Source organism: Salvelinus namaycush, chromosome 8, assembly GCF_016432855.1.
Source record: "Salvelinus namaycush isolate Seneca chromosome 8, SaNama_1.0, whole genome shotgun sequence".
In the NCBI taxonomy this organism is placed as follows: Eukaryota; Metazoa; Chordata; class Actinopteri; order Salmoniformes; family Salmonidae; genus Salvelinus; species Salvelinus namaycush.
The window spans coordinates 635,344-653,561 of record NC_052314.1 but is presented as its reverse complement, the minus strand read 5'-3'; the positions used below and the strand labels follow the sequence as shown (position 1 = coordinate 653,561).

The window sequence follows — 18,218 nt, the reverse complement described above, 5'->3', positions numbered from 1 at the left end:
GACAGTTAGATTAGTAGTAGTGGTGTGTTTTCATGGGTTCTGTTGGACCTACAGACAGTTAGATTAGTAGTAGTGGTGTGTTTTCATGTGTTCTGTTGGACCTTTAGACAGTTAGATTAGTAGTAGTGGTGTGTTTTAATGGGTTCTGTTGGACCTACAGACAGTTAGATTAGTAGTAGTGGTGTGTTTTCATGTGTTCTGTTGGACCTACAGACATTTAGATTAGTAGTAGTGGTGTGTTCTAATGTGTTCTGTTGGACCTACAGACAGTTAGATTAGTAGTAGTGGTGTGTTTTAATGTGTTCTGTTGGACCTACAGACAGTTAGATTAGTAGTAGTGGTGTGTTTTAATGTGTTCTGTCAGACCTACAGACAGTTAGATTAGTAGTAGTGGTGTGTTTTAATGTGTTCTGTTGGACCTTCAGACAGTTAGATTAGTTGTAGTGGTGTGTTTTCATGTGTTCTGTTGGACCTACAGACAGTTAGATTAGTAGTAGTGGTGTGTTTTCATGTGTTCTGTTGGACCTTCAGACAGTTAGATTAGTAGTAGTGGTGTGTTTTAATGGGTTCTGTTGGACCTACAGACAGTTAGATTAGTAGTAGTGGTGTGTTTTCATGTGTTCTGTTGGACCTTCAGACAGTTAGATTAGTAGTAGTGGTGTGTTTTAATGGGTTCTGTTGGACCTACAGACAGTTAGATTAGGAGTAGTGGTGTGTTTTCATGGGTTCTGTTGGACCTACAGACAGTTAGATTAGCAGTAGTGGTGTGTTTTAATGTGTTCTGTTGGACCTACAGACAGTTAGATTAGTAGTAGTGGTGTGTTTTAATGTGTTCTGTTGGACCTACAGACAGTTAGATTAGTAGTAGTGGTGTGTTTTAATGTGTTCTGTTGGACCCACAGACAGTTAGATTAGTAGTAGTGGTGTGTTTTCATGGGTTCTGTTGGACCTACAGACAGTTAGATTACTACTAGTGGTGTGTTTTAATGTGTTCTGTTGGACCCACAGACAGTTAGATTAGTAGTGGTGTGTTTTCATGTGTTCTGTTGGACCCACAGACAGTTAGATTACTAGTAGTGGTGTGTTTTCATGTGTTCTGTTGGACCTACAGACAGTTAGATTAGTAGTGTGTTTAATGTGTTCTGTTGGACCTACAGACAGTTCGATTAGTAGTAGTGGTGTGTTTTAATGTGTTCTGTTGGATGTACAGACAGTTAGATTATCTCTCCTCTCTGTAATGTCAGTCTCACTCTAACCACTAGAGGGCATCAGAACCTATTAAATAGGACATCCTCACTGTAAGGCCAGTCTCAATCACTCATTTCCAAATCAAATTTTGTTAGTCACATGCGCTGAATACAACCTTGCAGTGAAATGCTTACTTACGAGCCCTTAACCAACAGTGCAGCTGGGAAGAAAATATGGATAAGAATAAGATAAGAGTAACGAGTAATTAAAGAGCAGCAGTAAAATAACAATAGTGACCTCAATCCAATAGTCAATGTGCGGGGGAACCGGTTAGTTGAGGTAATATGTACATGTAGGTTGAGTTATTAAAGTGACTATGCATAGATGATAACAACAGAGAGTAGCAGCGGTGTAAGGGGGGGGGGGGGGGGTGCAAATAGTCTGGGTAGCCATTTGATTAGATGTTCAGGCGTCTTATGGCTTGAGGGTAGAAGCTGTTTAGAAGCCTCTTGGACCTAGACTTGGCGCGCCGGTACCGCTTGCCGTGCGGTAGCAGAGAGAACAGTGACTGGGGTGGCTGGGGTCTTTAACAACTTTTAGGGCCTTCCTCTGACACCGCCTGGTATAGAGGTCTTGGATGGCAGGAAGCTTGGCCCCAGTGATGTACTGGGCCGTTCGCACTACCCTCTGTAGTGCCTTGCGGTCGGAGGCTTAGCAGTTGCCATACCAATCAGGATGCTCTCGATGGTGCAGCTATATAACCTTTTGAGGATCTGAGGACCCATGCCAAATGTTTTCAGTCTCCTGAGGGGGAATAGGTTTTGTTGTGCCCTCTTCACGAATGTCTTGGTGTGCTTGGACCATGTTAGTTGGTTGGTGATGTCGACACAGAGGAACTTGAAGCTCTCAACCTGCTCCACTGCAGCCCTGTCGATGAGAATGGGGGCGTTCTCGGTCCTCTTATTCCTGTAGTCCACAATCATCTCCTTTGTCTTGATCACGTTGAAGTAGAGGTTGTTGCACCACACGGCCAGGTCTCTGACCTCCTTCCTAAAGACTGTCTCGTCGGTGATCAGGCCTACCACTGTTGTGTCATTTGTAAACTTAATGATGGTGTTGGAGTCATGCCTGGCCGTGCAGTCATGAGTGAACAGGGAGTACAGGAGGGGACTGAGCAACCACCCCTGAGGGGCCCCCGTGTTGAGGATCAGCGTGGCAGATGTGTTGTTACCTACCCTTACCACCTGGGGGCGGCCCGTCAGGAAGTCCAGGATCCAGTTGCAGAGGGAGGCGTTTAGTCCCAGGGTCTTTAGCTTATTGATTAGCTTTGAGGGCACTATGGTGTGTTCCTTTTGTCCAGGTGGGAAAGGGCAGTGTGGATTGCAATAGAGATTGCATGATCTGTTGGGGCGGTATGCAAATTGGAGTGGGTCTAGGGTTTCTGGAATAATGGTGTTGATGTGAGCCATGACCAGCCTTTCAAATCAAATCAAATGTATTTATATAGCCCTTCGTACATCAGCTGATATCTCAAAGTGCTGTACAGAAACCCAGCCTAAAACCCCAAACAGAAAGCAATGCAGGTGTAGAAGCACGGTGGTTAGGAAAAACTCCCTAGAAAGGCCAAAACCTAGGAAGAAACGTAGAGAGGAACCAGGCTATGAGGGGTGGCCAAAGCACTTCATGGCAACAGACCTGAGTGCTACGTGTCGGTAGTCATTTAGGCAGATTACCTTAGTGTTCGTGGGCACAGGCACTATGGTGGTCTGCTTAAAACATGTTGGTATTACAGACTCGGACAGGGAGAGGTTGAAAATGTCAGTGAAGACGCTTTCCAGTTGGTCAGCGCATGCTCGCAGTACACGTCCTGGTAATCCGTCTGGCCCTGCGGCCTTGTGAATGTTGACCTTTTAAAGGTCTTACATCAGAGAGCGTGATCACAGTCTTCCAGAACAGATGGTGCGCTCATGCATGTTTCAGTGTTATTTGACTCGAAGCGAGCATAGAAGTACAGTGCCTTGCAAAAGTATTCACCCCCCTTGGCATTTTTCCTATTTTGTTGCCTTACAACCTGGAATTAAAATGGATCATTTGATTTACACAACATGCCTACCACTTTGAAGATGAAAAATATTTTTTATTTTGAAACAAGAAGAAATAAGACAAAAAAACAGAACTTGGGCGTGCATAACTATTCACCCTCACAAAGTCAATACTTTGTAGGGCCACCTTCTGCAGCAATTACAACTGCAAGTCTCTTGGGATATGTCTCTATAAGCTTGGCACATGTAGCCACTGGGATTTTTGCCCATTCTTCAAGGCAAAACTGCTCCAGCTCCTTCAAGTTGGATGGGTTCCTGCTGGTGTACAGCAATCTTTAAGTCGTACCACAGATTCTAAATTGGATTGAGGTCTGGGCTTTGACTAGGCCATTCCAAGACATTTAAATGTTTCCCCTTAAACCACTCGAGTGTTGCTTTAGCAGTATGCTTAGGGTCATTGTCCTGCTGGAAGGTGAGCCTCTGTCCCAGTCTCAAATCTCTGGAAGACTGAAACAGGTTTCCCTCAATAATTTCCCTGTATTTAGCGCCATCCATCATTCCTTAAATTCTGACCAGTTTCCCAGTCCCTGCAGATGGAAAAACATCCCCACAGCATGATGCTGCCACCATGCTTCAGTGTGGGGATGGTGTTCTCGGGGTGATGAGAGGTGTTGGGTTTGTGCCAGACATAGCAATTTCCTTGATGGCCAAAAAGCTAAATTTTTGTCTCATCTGACCAGAGTACCTTCTTCCATATGTTTGGGGAGTCTCCCACATGCCTTTTTGCGAACACCAATTGTGTTTGCTTATTTATTTTCTTTAAGCAATGGCTTTTTTCTGGCCATTCTTCTGTAAAGCCCAGCTCTGTGGAGTGTACGGCATAAAGTGGTCCTATGGACAGATACTCCAATCTCCACTGTGGAGCTTTGCAGCTCCTTCAGGGTTATCTTTGGTCTCTTTGTTGCCTCTCTGATTAATGCCCTCTTTGCCTGGTCTGTGAGTTTTGGTGGGTGGCCCTCTCTTGGCAGGTTTGTTGGGGTGCCATATTCTTCCCATTTGTTTAATAATGGATTTAATGGGGCTCCGTGGGATGTTCAAAGTTTCTGATCTTTTTTTATAACCCAACCCTGATCTGTACTTCTCCACAACTTTGTCCCTGACCTGTTTGGAGGTCTTCATGGTGCCGCTTGCTTGTTGGTGGCCCTTGCTTAGTGGTGTTGCAGACTCTGGGGCCTTTCAGAACAGGTGTATATATACTGAGATCATGTGACAGATCATGTGACACTTAGATTGCACACAGGTGGACTTTATTTAAATAATGATGTGATTTCTGAAGGTAATTGGTTAGGGGTTTCATAGCAAGGGGGGTGAATACATATGCACGCACCACTTTTCCGTTTTTAATTTTAATTTATTTTTTGTAACAAGTATTTTTTTGTCATTTCCCTTCACCAATTTGGACTATTTTGTGTATGTCCATTACATGAAATCCAAATAAAAATCCATTTAAATTACAGGTTGTAGTGCAACAAAATAGGAAAAAGGCCAAGGGGGTGAATACTTTTGCAAGGCACTGTAGTTTAGCTCGTCTGGTAGGCTCGTGTCACTAGGCAGCTCTCGGCTGTGCTTCCCTTTGTAGTCTGTAATGGTTTGCAAGCCCTGCCACATCCGACGAGCGTCAGAGCCGGTGTAGTATACGATTCGATCTTAGTCCTGTATTGATGCTTTGCCTGTTTGATGGTTCGTTGGAAGGCATAGCGGGATTTCTTATAAGTTTCCGGTTTAGAGTCCCGCTCATTGAAAGCGGCAGCTCTAGCCTTTAGCTCAGTGCGGATGTTGCCTGTAATCCATGGCTTCTGGTTTGGGAATGTACGTACGGTCACTGGCGACGAAGTCATCGATGCACTTATTGATGAAGCCAGTGAATGCTAAGACAACGCCAAAAACAAACAAAACACAATTGGTTGGGGACACGTAAAACGTCAGCCTTCTTCTCCGCTGCCTTCATATATATCTCTCTCTCTCTATATATATATATATATATATATATATATCGTGTAAATCTCAATTTTGTGTGCCACAAGCTCCGTGTTTTATGAGGGGGGAAAGTGTGTTTGTGTGAAGTATGGGGGGGTATGTAACTCATGATACCTGTTGACGTCACATCTCTAGGGGGGTATGTAACTCATGATACCTGTTGACGTCACATCTCTAGGGGGGTATGTAACTCATGATGCCTGGTGACTTCACATCTATAAGCAATGTCCACCTGAGGGATCCTGAGTATCGCAGACCAGGGTTCGACCGCGGGCTGTACCGCAACCGGCCGTGATCGGGAGACCCGTAGGGCGGCGCACAATTGGCCTAGCGTTGTCCGGGTTAGGGGAGGGTCTGGGGTAGGGGAGGGTTTGGCTGGTGTAGGCCGTCATTTTAAATAAGATTTTTTTCTTATTGTTCTTATCTTATTGACTTGCCTAGTTAAATAAAGGTTGAATAATACATTTAAAAAACTGTAACGTCACCATCAGTATTGACTTTATGGAAGTTGACATAGTGGGTTATGTCACATTTAGGCAATGCATCCTACATAGGGTGCTGTCCAATCACCCTTTATACTCTTATTGTATTGCTTATGAAGACTGTATGTATGCTATATAAAGCCTTTATAAGTTGTATTTAGTTTAATCACAGTCTATCCTTCTGCTTTACCAACACCAGAGAACATGGTGGAGAGTGTTGTATCAAGCCTGGACCTGAGAAATGTGAGTAAACTAATTTAAATGTTTTAAAATCCAAATACGATGAAAGCAATCATTACACTTGAGTCCCAGGCAAGGAACACAATCATGATCTATTTGGTCAAAACAAACTTAAAGGTAGAGTCAGCGATATGACGCACAAAGTAAACGGCATTGTGGGCCAATTTCTGCAACAACTAAGAGCGTTTTAACACGATGCTAAACGTCTCTGTTTTGGTCGCGTGGCTGACACTCTGCTAGAGAGTGAAGAGAACATCCTAGGATCTAGCAGAAATCAACATCTACAAAACACGGACCAGAACGATGTTGTTTCCTGCTTCCACAAACATTAATTAATATAACACTAATGTCAGATTATGGTATGCTAATGAGTGTACGTTCTGAGACTGTTACTTAGTTATATTCATTTATATTACAAGTCTATTTAATAATTATTAATTAATTATTACATTGTCAATTTTAACAACTACTTTTGACTTTAGGGACTCCTCAGAGCTGTAAGACTTGTGACCATGTTGAGGTAAGTCATAATGTCAATTCTTACTTTTACATACCTGCAGGAGTCAGGCACAGTCTCAAAGCCAGGTGTGTACTGACCAACCATTCATACTGGGATATAGACAGTCCTGTGTTCTGCTTTAGTAATATAAACACTGTCTCAAAGCCAGGTGTGTACTGACCAACCATTCATACTGGGATATAGACAGTCCTGTGTTCTGCTTTAGTAATATAAACAGAGTCTCAAAGCCAGGTGTGTACTGACCAACCATTCATACTGGACAGACAGACCTGTGTTCTGCTTGTAGGCATGCAGGATTTTAGCTGTTGTCATATTTTGTCATTAGACAATTTAATTGATAATTCACCAGCATTCCATGTAACATTGAATAAATACATCAGATTAGTTACTTTGATTAATGGGCCAGTTTCCCAGACACAGATTAAGTCTAGTCCTGGACCTTAAAGAACTTTCTATTGAAACTTCCATTGAGCATGCTTTTTAGTCCAGCACTAGACTCAATCGGTGTCCAGGAAACAGGCCCCATATTTATTACTGACATGCTTGTCCTTGTTCAGGACACCACACACTGGCTTCAGATTGAACCCTTGACTTCCACTGTCCAGGGAGTGACAATGTTCAGGTAAAATAACTACTTTTAACATTTCATTCCACCTGCTAGTGTATTTCCCCATTACCTTTGGGAATTGTCTTCTAATCCAACCTCTCCATTTAACCATTGACCCTCTCTACCATATCTTGTTGTTGCCCTCAGGCACAGGACACCCAAAGGGAGTTATGAGTGCACAGTGTCTGGGCTCCGCTGGCTGTGTGAGAGAGATGTCATCCTGAAGTATCACTTCAGGAACTGGGAACCCTACAGTCAACTTCTGAAAGACATGCAGTACACACAAGGTGGTCCATTGCTGGACATCACTATGGAGTTAGGTGAACTGGAGGAAGTTCATCTGCCACACTGTGTCTGTTTAGGTAAAACCATATAGAAATAGTATTCAGAAAGACATTTCCATGTAACTGAGTTTCACTTCCTGAATGAATTAACTATTCTGGGAGTTTGAGTTTACTGTGATCTGGTACTGCATATTCGTTGTGTTTTAGTTGGATGAATAATACAATATTTGTCTTTCTGTCTCCTTTGTATTGTGGTGTTCAGGGACCAACCCTTCCCTGAGGAATGAGATGAAGATTCTTCATGTAGAGGAACATGGAGTGTCTTTTGAGGAAGTGCATGAGGTCACCAGATTCCATGCTAAGATTCTCCATCCCAAGTTCTCAGCTATCTCTGTTATACTGAGCTATATCCTTTCTTGGAATGTACATGTCCACTGTGAGCTGATGCTCTATCTGACAGTGATGAAGGAAACATTAATTCCACGCCTATACCTGTTCCCCAGTAACCCCGGCCAAATACAGGTGAGGTACCATTATTATAGAGATGACCGTAAACTGCACCACTGGTGCAGTTTATGTTGAATCTCATTAAATGAAGATAAGTGTGTTGCTAGTTTTCTGAATAATGTTTGAATAAGACTATACATTGACTGGCTGTGTATTCCGTGCCTCGTTTCACAGGCTGTGGAACAACAGGAATTAAAGTTTCAAGGATCTAAAAGGTTTCCCAACACAAGACCAGAGCAATCCTTCAAACTGAATAGTTCCTTCAGACTGAACATTCCCTGTTCTACCTCCATCAATCCACCGGTACAGTTTTAGTAGACTAAGAACATGAATCTGACATTTCAGTCACAGTTCTATTTATTGTTCTCTCTCGCTCGCTCTCAATTAAATTCAAATGGCTTTATTTGCATGGGAAACATGTTTACATTGCTAAAGCAGACTCTCTCTCTCCCTCCAGAGGATTCATCTCATACATAGAGACACCACACCAAGCTTTTTCAAGGCGATTGTGAAAATGACAGGGAATGACATTGAGATGGAGTTATTCAGTGATGATGAGAGGATAGTATGGACAGAAATAGTATCACAAGGTAGGAGCATATGTCAATCATTACTTTGTACTTTTGTACCAGATGCTATTTAGAGTGATATAACCTCATGTTGTTTATCTTTCAGATGAATACTATCAGAACCAAGGTAAGACCCAGATGCAGACTGTCCAAGTAACAGTGTTTATTGTAACAGGGGCAGGCAAAGACAGGTCAAGGCAGAGGTCAGTAATCCAGAGAGGGTGAAAAAGGTACTGATCGGCAGGTGGGGTCAGGGACAGGCAGAGTGGTCAGGTAGGCGGGCTCAGAGGCAGGACAGGCAAGGGTCAAAACCGGGAGGACAGGAAAAGAGAGACTGGGGAAAAAACAGGGACTGAGACACAACACTGGTTGACTCGAACAAACAAGATGAAATGGCAACAGACAAACAGAGAACACAGGAATAAGTACACAGGGGGTAATGGGGAGATGGGCGATACCTGGAGGGGGGTGGAGACAATCGCAAAGACAGGTGAAACAGATCAGGGTGTGACAGAATACGTCACTGACACCCATTCAACAAGTAAGTAAACATGAGAGTTACAGTGCATTCGGAAAGTATTCAGACCCCTTGACTTTTCCACATTTTCTTACGTTACAGCCTTGTTCTAAAATGGATTCAATTGTTTTTTCCCCTCATCAATCTACACACAATACCCCATAATGACAAAGCAAAAACAGGTTTAGACATTTTTGCAAATGTATTAAAAATAAAAAACGATCACATTTACATAAGTATTCAGACCCTTTACACAGTACTTTGTTGAAGCAACTTTGGTAGCGATTACAGCCTAGAATCTTCTTGGGTATGACGCTACAAGCTTGGCACACCTGTATTTGGGAAGTTTTTTCCATTCTTCTCTGCAGATCCGTTCAAGCTCTGTCAGTTTGGATGGGGAGCGTCGCTGCACAGCTATTTTCAGGTCTCTCCAGAGATGTTTGATCGGGTTCAAGTCCGGGCCCTGGCTGGGCCTCTTATGGACATTCGGAGACTTGTCCCGAAGCCACTCCTGCGTTGTCTTGTCTGTGTGCTTAGGGTAGTTGTCCTGTTGGAAGGTGAACCTTCGCCCCAGTCTGAGGTCCTGAGCACTCTGGAGCAGGTTTTCATCAAGGATCTCTCTGTACTTTGCTCCGTTCATCTTTCCCTCGATCCTGACTAGTCTCCCAGTCCCTGCCGCTGAAAAACATCCCCACAGCATGATGCTGCCACCACCGTGCTTCACCGTAGGGATGGTGCCAGGTTTCCTCCAGACGTGACACTTGGCAGTCAGGCCAAAGAGTTCAATCTTGGTTTCATCAGACCAGAGAATCTTGTTTCTCATGATCTGAGAGTCTTTAGGTGCCTTTTGGCAAACTCCAAGCTGGCTGTCATCTGCCATTTACTGAGGAGTGGCCTCCGTCTGCCCACTCTACTATAACGGTCTGATTGGTGGAGTGCTGCTGAGATGGTTGTCCTTCTGGAAGGTTCTCCCATCTCCACAGAGGAACTCTGGAGCTCTGTCAGAGCGACCATCAGGTTCTTGGTCACATCCCCGACCAAGGCTCTTCTCCCCCAATTGCTCAGTTTGGCCGGGGTCGGCCAGCTCTAAGAAGAGTCTTGGTGGTTCCAAACTCCTTCCATTTAAGAATGATGGAGGCCACTGTGTTCTTGGGGAACTTTAATGCTGCAGACATTTTTTTATACCCTTCCCCAGATCTGTGCCTCAACACAATCCTATATCAGAGCTCTATGGACAATTCCTGAGACCTCATGGTTTGGTTTTTGCTATGACATGCACTGTCAACTGTGGGACCTTATATAGACAGGTGTGTGCCTTTCCAAATCATGTCCATGACATGATGGACATGATAGGATGCAACTGAGCTAAATTTCGAGTCTCATAGCAAACGGTCTGAATACTTATGTAAATAAGGAATTTCTGTTTCTTATTTTTTATACATTTGCAAAAAATGTCTACACCTGTTTTCGCTTTGTTGTTATGGGGTATTGTGATGTCATTATGGGGTATTGTGATGTCATTATGGGGTATTGTGTGTTGATGTTTTTTATTTAACGTGGCAAGTCAGTTAAGAAGAAATTCTTATTTACAATGACGGCCTAACCCTGACAACACTGGGCCAATTGTGCGCCGACCTATGGGACTCCCAATCACGGCGGGTTGTGATACAGCCAGGAATCGACCCAGGGTCTGTGCCACTAGATTGCTGAGGATTTTTTTTTGTCATCTATTTTAGAATAAGGCTGTAACGTTACAACATGTGGAAAAATTCAAGGGGTCTGAATACTTTCCGAAGGCGGTGAATATGAGGCTTTCAGAAACATCCCTGGTCTTTGTAGATCATTGAATCTGTGCTTGAAATGTGTTACTTGACTGAGGGACCTTCCAGATGTTGTATCTATGGGGGACAGGTCCACTTTGACATTAGAGTATTTTCAGTAGATTGTTGACAAAACATTACAATTAAATCCATTTTAATCCCACTATGTAACACAACAGAGAAATCCAAGGGGTATGAACACTTTTGCAAGGCTCTGTATGTTATGTAGAATAGACAATCGTGTCAGCCAGGGTAGGCGTCAATTCCAAATAAATCAGTCAATTCAGGAAGTAAACTGAAATTCCAATTCAATAACTGGAAAATGGCATCTATTTTCAATGACTAGTGGGAAGAAAAAAATGTGTTTAAATTGACTGACTTGAATATGAATTGACTACAACCCTGGAATCAGCTCTATACAAGAAATGACTATCAGAGGAATGATAACTAGAGAGACTGTTAGATGTAGAAACAGCTGCTGTTCACCCTAAAGCCATATTCATTTAATTCACCCCCCTTCAGCATTAACACTCCCTGGGATTCCTGCTGAGGAGTTTCTGAAGAAACACAGGGCTAAACTCATTCAGGGAGTCAAAAACCCAATGCCGATAGCAGATGTTCTGTGGTCAAAGGGCATGATTGGTGATGAAGAGTACTCCAGAATAACAGCTGAAACAACTGAACAGGAGCGAATGAGAGAACTACTGAATGCAGTCCTCCCTAAAGGACCAGAAGTGATGGGAGCTTGTCTCAAAGCTCTCAGTGAACATGAACACCATCTTGTTAAGTACTTGAGTGAATCTAGGTAAGACCCTTTTCTTTTCTCCCTACCTTGAATATGTGGAATGATTAAATATAGGTCAAATAAAAACATAGCTACCCAGATCAAAGAGAAAGTCTTTTTCAGAATGGAAGCATGTTTTTGTGTTGCTGCCTGTAATAAATGTATCTTATTATAGTTCTATCATAGGACCATCATCACATCATTATCTCAGGTGTATCATAGGACCATCATCACATCATTATCTCTGGTGTATCATAGGACCATCATCACATCATTATCTCAGGTGTATCATAGGACCATCATCACATCATTATCTCAGGTGTATCATAGGACCATCATCACATCATTATCTCAGGTGTATCATAGGACCATCATCACATCATTATCTCAGGTGTATCATAGGACCATCGTCACATCATTATCTCAGGTGTATCATAGGACCATCGTCACATCATTATCTCAGGTGTATCATAGGACCATCGTCACATCGTTATCTCAGGTGTATCTCACTCCTCATTCTTCTCCATACTTTCTGATCTCTCTCTTCCCTTCTCCTCCATCCTCTGTCTTGTAGCACCTAATCTGAAGATGCTGAGGCCTGTCTCCTAGTCTGTGGACAAAGACACTTCTCCACCTAATCTGAAGATGCTGAGGCCTGTCTCCTAGTCTGTGGACAAAGACACTTCTCCACCTAATCTGAAGATGCTGAGGCCTGTCTCCTAGTCTGTGGACAAAGACACTTCTTCACCTAATCTGAAGATGCTGAGGCCTGTCTCCTAGTCTGTGGACAAAGACACTTCTTCACCTAATCTGAAGATGCTGAGGCCAGTCTGTTAGTCTGTGGACAAAGACACTTAAATGATTGTAAGGGAAATTGTAATGTTTGCTTTTCTTTCAACAAATGTCTGTATTATTCATATGCTGTTCTATAAACCAATTTGTGTTCATCAAGTGGCTGACTGTACAAATCCTCACTATCAGTAGCTGTAATTTGGCAGCAAGCCCAGATGATGTTTTGAGAACGAGATATCTCAGTTTCAAGGTCTCAGTTTATTGCGGTTAGCTAGTTGCGAGGATCCAGATGAAAAGGTTCAGAGTTTGCGGTAGGAATCCAGGGATATGGAGAGAAAAATAGGTCCTTTATGCTCTGGTTTGAGTCACGTTGTACGAACTGGCGAGAGCTTTCCGAGCTAAAGGTTAGCTGATGACCGCTAGCAGTGGTTTGCTGACTGATAGCTGGTAGCTGGCTAGCTTCAGTTGAGGGATTCCAGATCCGAAGTAAGTAGAAATACTTTAGATAAAAAAACAGACCCACGCAACATTGGGTGAGGCGGGTTGCAGGAGAGTATTTAGAAGTTGAGGTTTAAGAAAATATTTTTAAAAGAATGTGAAGAAAAAGCTATAAAAAGATATATACAAGGGACACGACAGGACAAAGACGTCTGACTGCTACGCCATCTTGGATTTATGTTGGATCATTTTGTTGGTTATTTGTATTACTGCTGTTACCATGGCAACTATCTAGTAATAATTACTTTTAATGCTGTTAACAAATGTCAATGCTATAATATTATTTGTGCTATAAAGAATATTGACTTTTGCGTTTTTCATATTGTTAAACAACATTCTAAGTCTGCTAACGTTTCCTCATAAAATGTTACACATTTCAACCATTTGTATTATTTTTCATCATCACTGAGGGACTCTTATTTTGAAGGAAAATCACCGAGGTCACGACCTTATTGTTTCTAGGTCTTGGTTATTTTTATTGGCAGAACGGAGGTGAAGCGAAGCAGCGGCACCATTGAGCTATAATAAGAGACCCTTTCCTCTACTTCCTTATAAATGGACTTCCTGTTTCAACACAGTGGGCGGATTCAACACCTATAGGTTTATTGGTTGATATTTATGTCATGTAAAGTCTTCATACACTTAATACCAGTATTCAGCCTATAAATTAAGATTCTAACTAGTAAAAGTGCAGTTACATTTTTTATTTCCTGATTTGATTTATTTAGGTGATGTTTTGCAGTGTTACCAGGAGAGGGCAGTGTGACACAACAACCAGGTCTGGCAGAAGGACTCTAGACCAGTGGTTGCCAACCTGTGCTCCGTGGGGGTGGTGCAGCTGGTCTGCAATTATTTAGAGATTGTAGTATTTTATTATTCAATAATAATAACAGGAGTATCAATGGTATTATAAGCAATTTTACATTCCTTTTCATGATACAAATAGTTTATGATAAGACTTTTACAGGACTTGTTACATTCACATGTATTGACAGAATTTAACCATCAATATATTTGATGTGGAAAAATATCAGCGACTCTGTGAATGGTGAATGGTGGACCTCAAGAGCTTTTGACGGTGATTTGATGGTCTCCAGATTGGGAAAGGTTGGGAACCACTGAGATAGTCAGTCACATCTGTGTGGTAACATGATAGGATGGGAACTGCTGAGCTAGTCAGTCACATCTGTTTGGTAACATGATAGGATGGGAACCGCTGAGATAGACAGTCACATCTGTGTGGTAACATGATAGGATGGGAACTGCTGAGCTAGTCAGTCACATCTGTGTGGTAACATGATAGGATGGGTAACCAATGACATACAATGACTCTGCAAACTACATGTATTTGACAGGGATTGTGCACATCAATCAACATTTCTGTAAATGTGTCAGATTTAGTCAGCTAGCTAGTTGTCAACTGTAGTCCCTGGGCAGGTAGATAAACATAACAAAATACATTAAAAAACATTTGGTAAAACATTGTGTATAGATGGGGGCTGATTGTCCTTCAGCCATTTTCAAGTCATAGGTACCTAGTGTAGGACTGACTGACCCTCCAGCTAGATAGGGGTCCAGCTAGGTACCTAGTGTAGGACTGACTGACCCTCCTGCTAGATAGGGGTCCAGCTAGGTACCTAGTGTAGGACTGACTGACCCTCCTGCTAGATAGGGGTCCAGCTAGGTACCTAGTGGAGGACTGACTGACCCTCCTGCTAGATAGGGGTCCAGCTAGGTACCTAGTGTAGGACTGACTGACCCTCCTGCTAGATAGGGGTCCAGCTAGGTACCTAGTGGAGGACTAACTGACCCTCCTGCTAGATAGAGGTCCAGCTAGGTACCTAGTGGAGGACTAACTTACCCTCCTGCTAGATAGAGGTCCAGCTAGGTACCTAGTGGAGGACTGACTGACCCTCCTGCTAGATAGGGGTCCAGCTAGGTACCTAGTGGAGGACTGACTGACCCTCCTGCTAGATAGGGGTCCAGCTAGGTACCTAGTGGAGGACTGACTGAACCTCCTGCTAGAAGATCCACACTTCCAGGAGGCTGCAGAAGGAGAGAGTCTGTGTGGTTGGACCTTTCGCACGTTTATTGTTATTAATGTGGTCATGTTTGGTTGACATTTTCTGTACGTTTTTGTGACCCTGAATTAAAGCAACAGACAGCAAGACCATGTTGAACCATCCTTTCTGTCTATTCTGCCTGGTCTCCTCACACCCAGGGGTTGACTACAACTGTTGATCTGAAGCTCTGTCCAAAGATAAGGGTCCAGCTCCACAAGAAGGGTGATCATCCTGGAACATGACTCAGTTCCTTTTCTCAACACCATGTCGATGATGACTCGTGCCTTCTCTGCCCTCTCAGCTATCCCCTTAAGTGAGTCCATTTCCTCCCTTCCTTCAGACAGAGTGAGTTGTAATCCCATAAAGAATCTAAGGAAGGTCTTTGGTCAAGATGTCAACGTGGTGGTGTGTATCTTTGACTAGCCTGACTATCAGCTTCCCCATCTGTATAGGACAAGAGATCATTCCAGTTCATTCCCTTAATTGAGTTTTCAAAATCATGTTGTGGAAATTCTTCCACACAGAGACACTCGAAGTCAATCTTAAATAAATCTGTGTTTATTGTCAGCGAGCTGGAGAGGTTCCAACCAATCAGGAGCTCTCCCTGGTCAGACCCAGCAGTTGTCTTGTATATGGCGATACACATACAAGTTATATTTGCATGATTTAGCATAATTAATTAATCATTACCGTTTTGTTCCATTCATGTGACCGACCAATACTGGTTCATAGCATTTGACAGACCAACACCTCACCAGTCTTCTTCTCTCTAAGCTGAGACCTTGAAACTGAGATATCTCGTTCTCAAAACATCATCTGGGCTTACTGCCAAATTACAGCTACTGATAGTGAGCGTTTGTACAGTCGGCCACTTGATGAACACACACATTACTTTATAGAACAGCACATGAATAAAATACAGAATTTGTTAAAAGAATAGCAAACATAATTTCCCTTACATACATGAAGGGCACTTTTTGGCATTTTCTGTATGATTGATGAGAAACTCCATATTGTTAATGTACGGTCCCCTACTAGACGTCCGCGAATGTTTCTAAACTTCGCCAACGCCGGCGGGCCGTGCACCGGGGCCAGATCTTCCGGGAAGTCATCGAATGAAGTCTCTCGGACATCCGGTTTCCCTTTTAATAAATTGTCAAATTTTGGTCATTTTTCCGCTGTCCCGGTAAATATCACCAGATGGCAAATGAAATCATATTGCAAATGTACAAAACATCACCAATCACAACATGGCCATTTCTCCTAAACGGAAAAGACTTTGAAGACGAAACTTGGTGAGCATAGGTTTGGCATAATGGGCAGTTAGCCCCGAACAAGATGGCGCCGAGGCCTCAACGCTTTTTGAGTTAAGGCCATTTTTCTGGGATTAAAGGTCAAAAACGAAAATAGAGCGCTAATTTGACCGCTTCACGTCAAAGTACATGAACCTACGGTGTCAGGAAAAAAATAACCAGACATTTATCTATCGTAATTTAAGAGAAATCGTACAATTGGTGATGCTCAAAGAAATGTGTTTTTTTCTCCCAAATAAGTTACAGATCCAGTTGCGGCATGTTCAGACGAATCCGTGAAGGTGGGTTTCGGAACTCTACGTGATTTCTGTGATTTTCTGAAATAACACTCAATCATTCAACCCTCTGTAAATAAGTCAGTTCTTAACGTAAAGACTTACAACTCAACATTCTGTAAGAGCCTACCCCAAAGAGGATATATGTTCACTTTCAGCTTCCTGTGTCAACCGGAAGTGCCTGGGGCTGTTTCGAAGGGTTAAAAAGGTCAGATCATTTCAAAACTTCATATGTGTGACTAGGTAACCCTCATGAACTGTAAATCAATCATTTCTCCCATCAGATTTCCAAGAAAAGCTCACACACACACACACAGCTAGGATGGAGTGACACAGTGTGGGGCTTAGAGACATACAGAGCCTGCAATAGTTACCTTCATTCGAACTATCAAAGAACCGTCAGACCTAGAGCTCTGGAACTTTAGAAACCTGTTCTAGAGCTCAAGATGATAGTGCACGGTGAGTTATGTGGCTCTAGAAGGTTCTCAGACCGAGAAACAGCCTCGTACATTTGCAATAACTTCAATTCATTTTGACCATTACGAAAATGACGACATTTAGAAAAGTCCCAGAGTCGCAAGACTAGGTGCATTGAAACCGCCTCGGCCCATAGAGACGGACCCCAACGTTTCCGTCCGATAGCTCATTCAAGGACCCCGTAGCAACGCCCGGAAAATGTGGATTTTCAGCACCAATTAAGATCGCTGCTCGGGCTTCAAATGACCTATCGAGCCGAAACTTGGGATTCAGCTAGGCCTACACATAATGTCAGAACTGGACCCGCAACTAGAACGTAACTACGTGATTTATGTTTTTATTATGCTTTAAACAAAAGGAGCTGTGAATTTTGGGCCTGCTCTAAAATATGTGATAGTTGGCTTCTAAACGAGTTGGAAAAAGTGGGTGTGGTGTCAGTTTGTATCAGTTTGGTTTCAGAATGATATCTAATTGACTGATGGACGGTGATTATCTGGCTGACTTGTGTCCATTTGCAATACGTTTAAACCGTGATAGACCATCACCAAATTGACATTCTGAAATCAAGACCAACGAGCGATGGAGAGGAACCACTATCACTGCCCGGCAATCCCGAGTTCATCGGGACAGTCAATTTAGCATTTCTGCAGTATTTTTGAGCATGTCATATTCGTGATGGTAAATGCCCATTGAAACTTATTGCAAATGGACAGCCGTGCGCCTGGTGATTGGAACGAGTTACCAAGAGCACATTTTTAAAATTGTTTTTAATGCCTTTATAAGGGGTGCAAGGGGTCCACGGTTGGGTAGGGAGCACCCCCCACCCGTGCCCATCCAACAGGGGTCGTGCCTGGTCATTTTGGACGTTTTCAAGAAATCGTTAAAAAATGACAGAGTCCCACTTCTCTCATGTCACCATCGAGCGATGGAGAGGAACCACTATCACTGCCCGGCAATCCCGAGTTCATCGGGACAGTCAATTTAGCATTTCTGCAGGAGTTTTGAGCATGTCAAATTTGTGATGGTAAAAGCCCATTGAAACATATTGCAAATGGACAGCCGTGCACCTGGTGTATGGAATGGGTTACCAGGAGCATATTTTTAAAATGCTTTTTAATGCTTTTAGGGGGGAGCAAGGGGTCTACGGTTGGGTTGGGAGCACCCCCCACCCGTGCCCATCCAAAAGGGTCATTTTGGACGTTT

At 43.0% G+C, this 18,218-nt stretch overlaps 1 protein-coding gene and 1 long non-coding RNA gene across 2 annotated transcripts; both read left to right on the top strand.

Annotated features, from left to right (window-relative positions):
• The first annotated feature begins 5,971 nt into the window (after nt 1-5,971).
• On the top strand, nt 5,972-7,982 carry LOC120051634 (NACHT, LRR and PYD domains-containing protein 1 homolog). The gene is made up of 5 exons (XM_038998529.1): nt 5,972-5,992; nt 6,472-6,509; nt 7,067-7,131; nt 7,264-7,478; nt 7,663-7,982. Exons 3-5 carry the CDS (start codon nt 7,124-7,126, stop codon nt 7,980-7,982), a joined length of 543 nt encoding a protein of 180 aa, XP_038854457.1. The 5' UTR covers nt 5,972-5,992; nt 6,472-6,509; nt 7,067-7,123.
• A 3,281-nt stretch (nt 7,983-11,263) lies between these two features.
• Nucleotides 11,264-12,549, top strand: LOC120052263. The gene is made up of 2 exons (XR_005477359.1): nt 11,264-11,618; nt 12,172-12,549. It is a non-coding gene; the product is annotated as an uncharacterized LOC120052263 (long non-coding RNA).
• The last annotated feature ends 5,669 nt before the right edge of the window (nt 12,550-18,218 follow it).

What these genes read in the sequence shown, in the direction of transcription:
- LOC120051634 (XM_038998529.1), top strand. An exon ending in GCCACACTGTGTCTGTTTAG is followed by an intron (nt 7,479 to 7,662) that starts GTAAAACCATAT and finishes TGTGGTGTTCAG; the next exon opens with GGACCAACCCTTCCCTGAGG.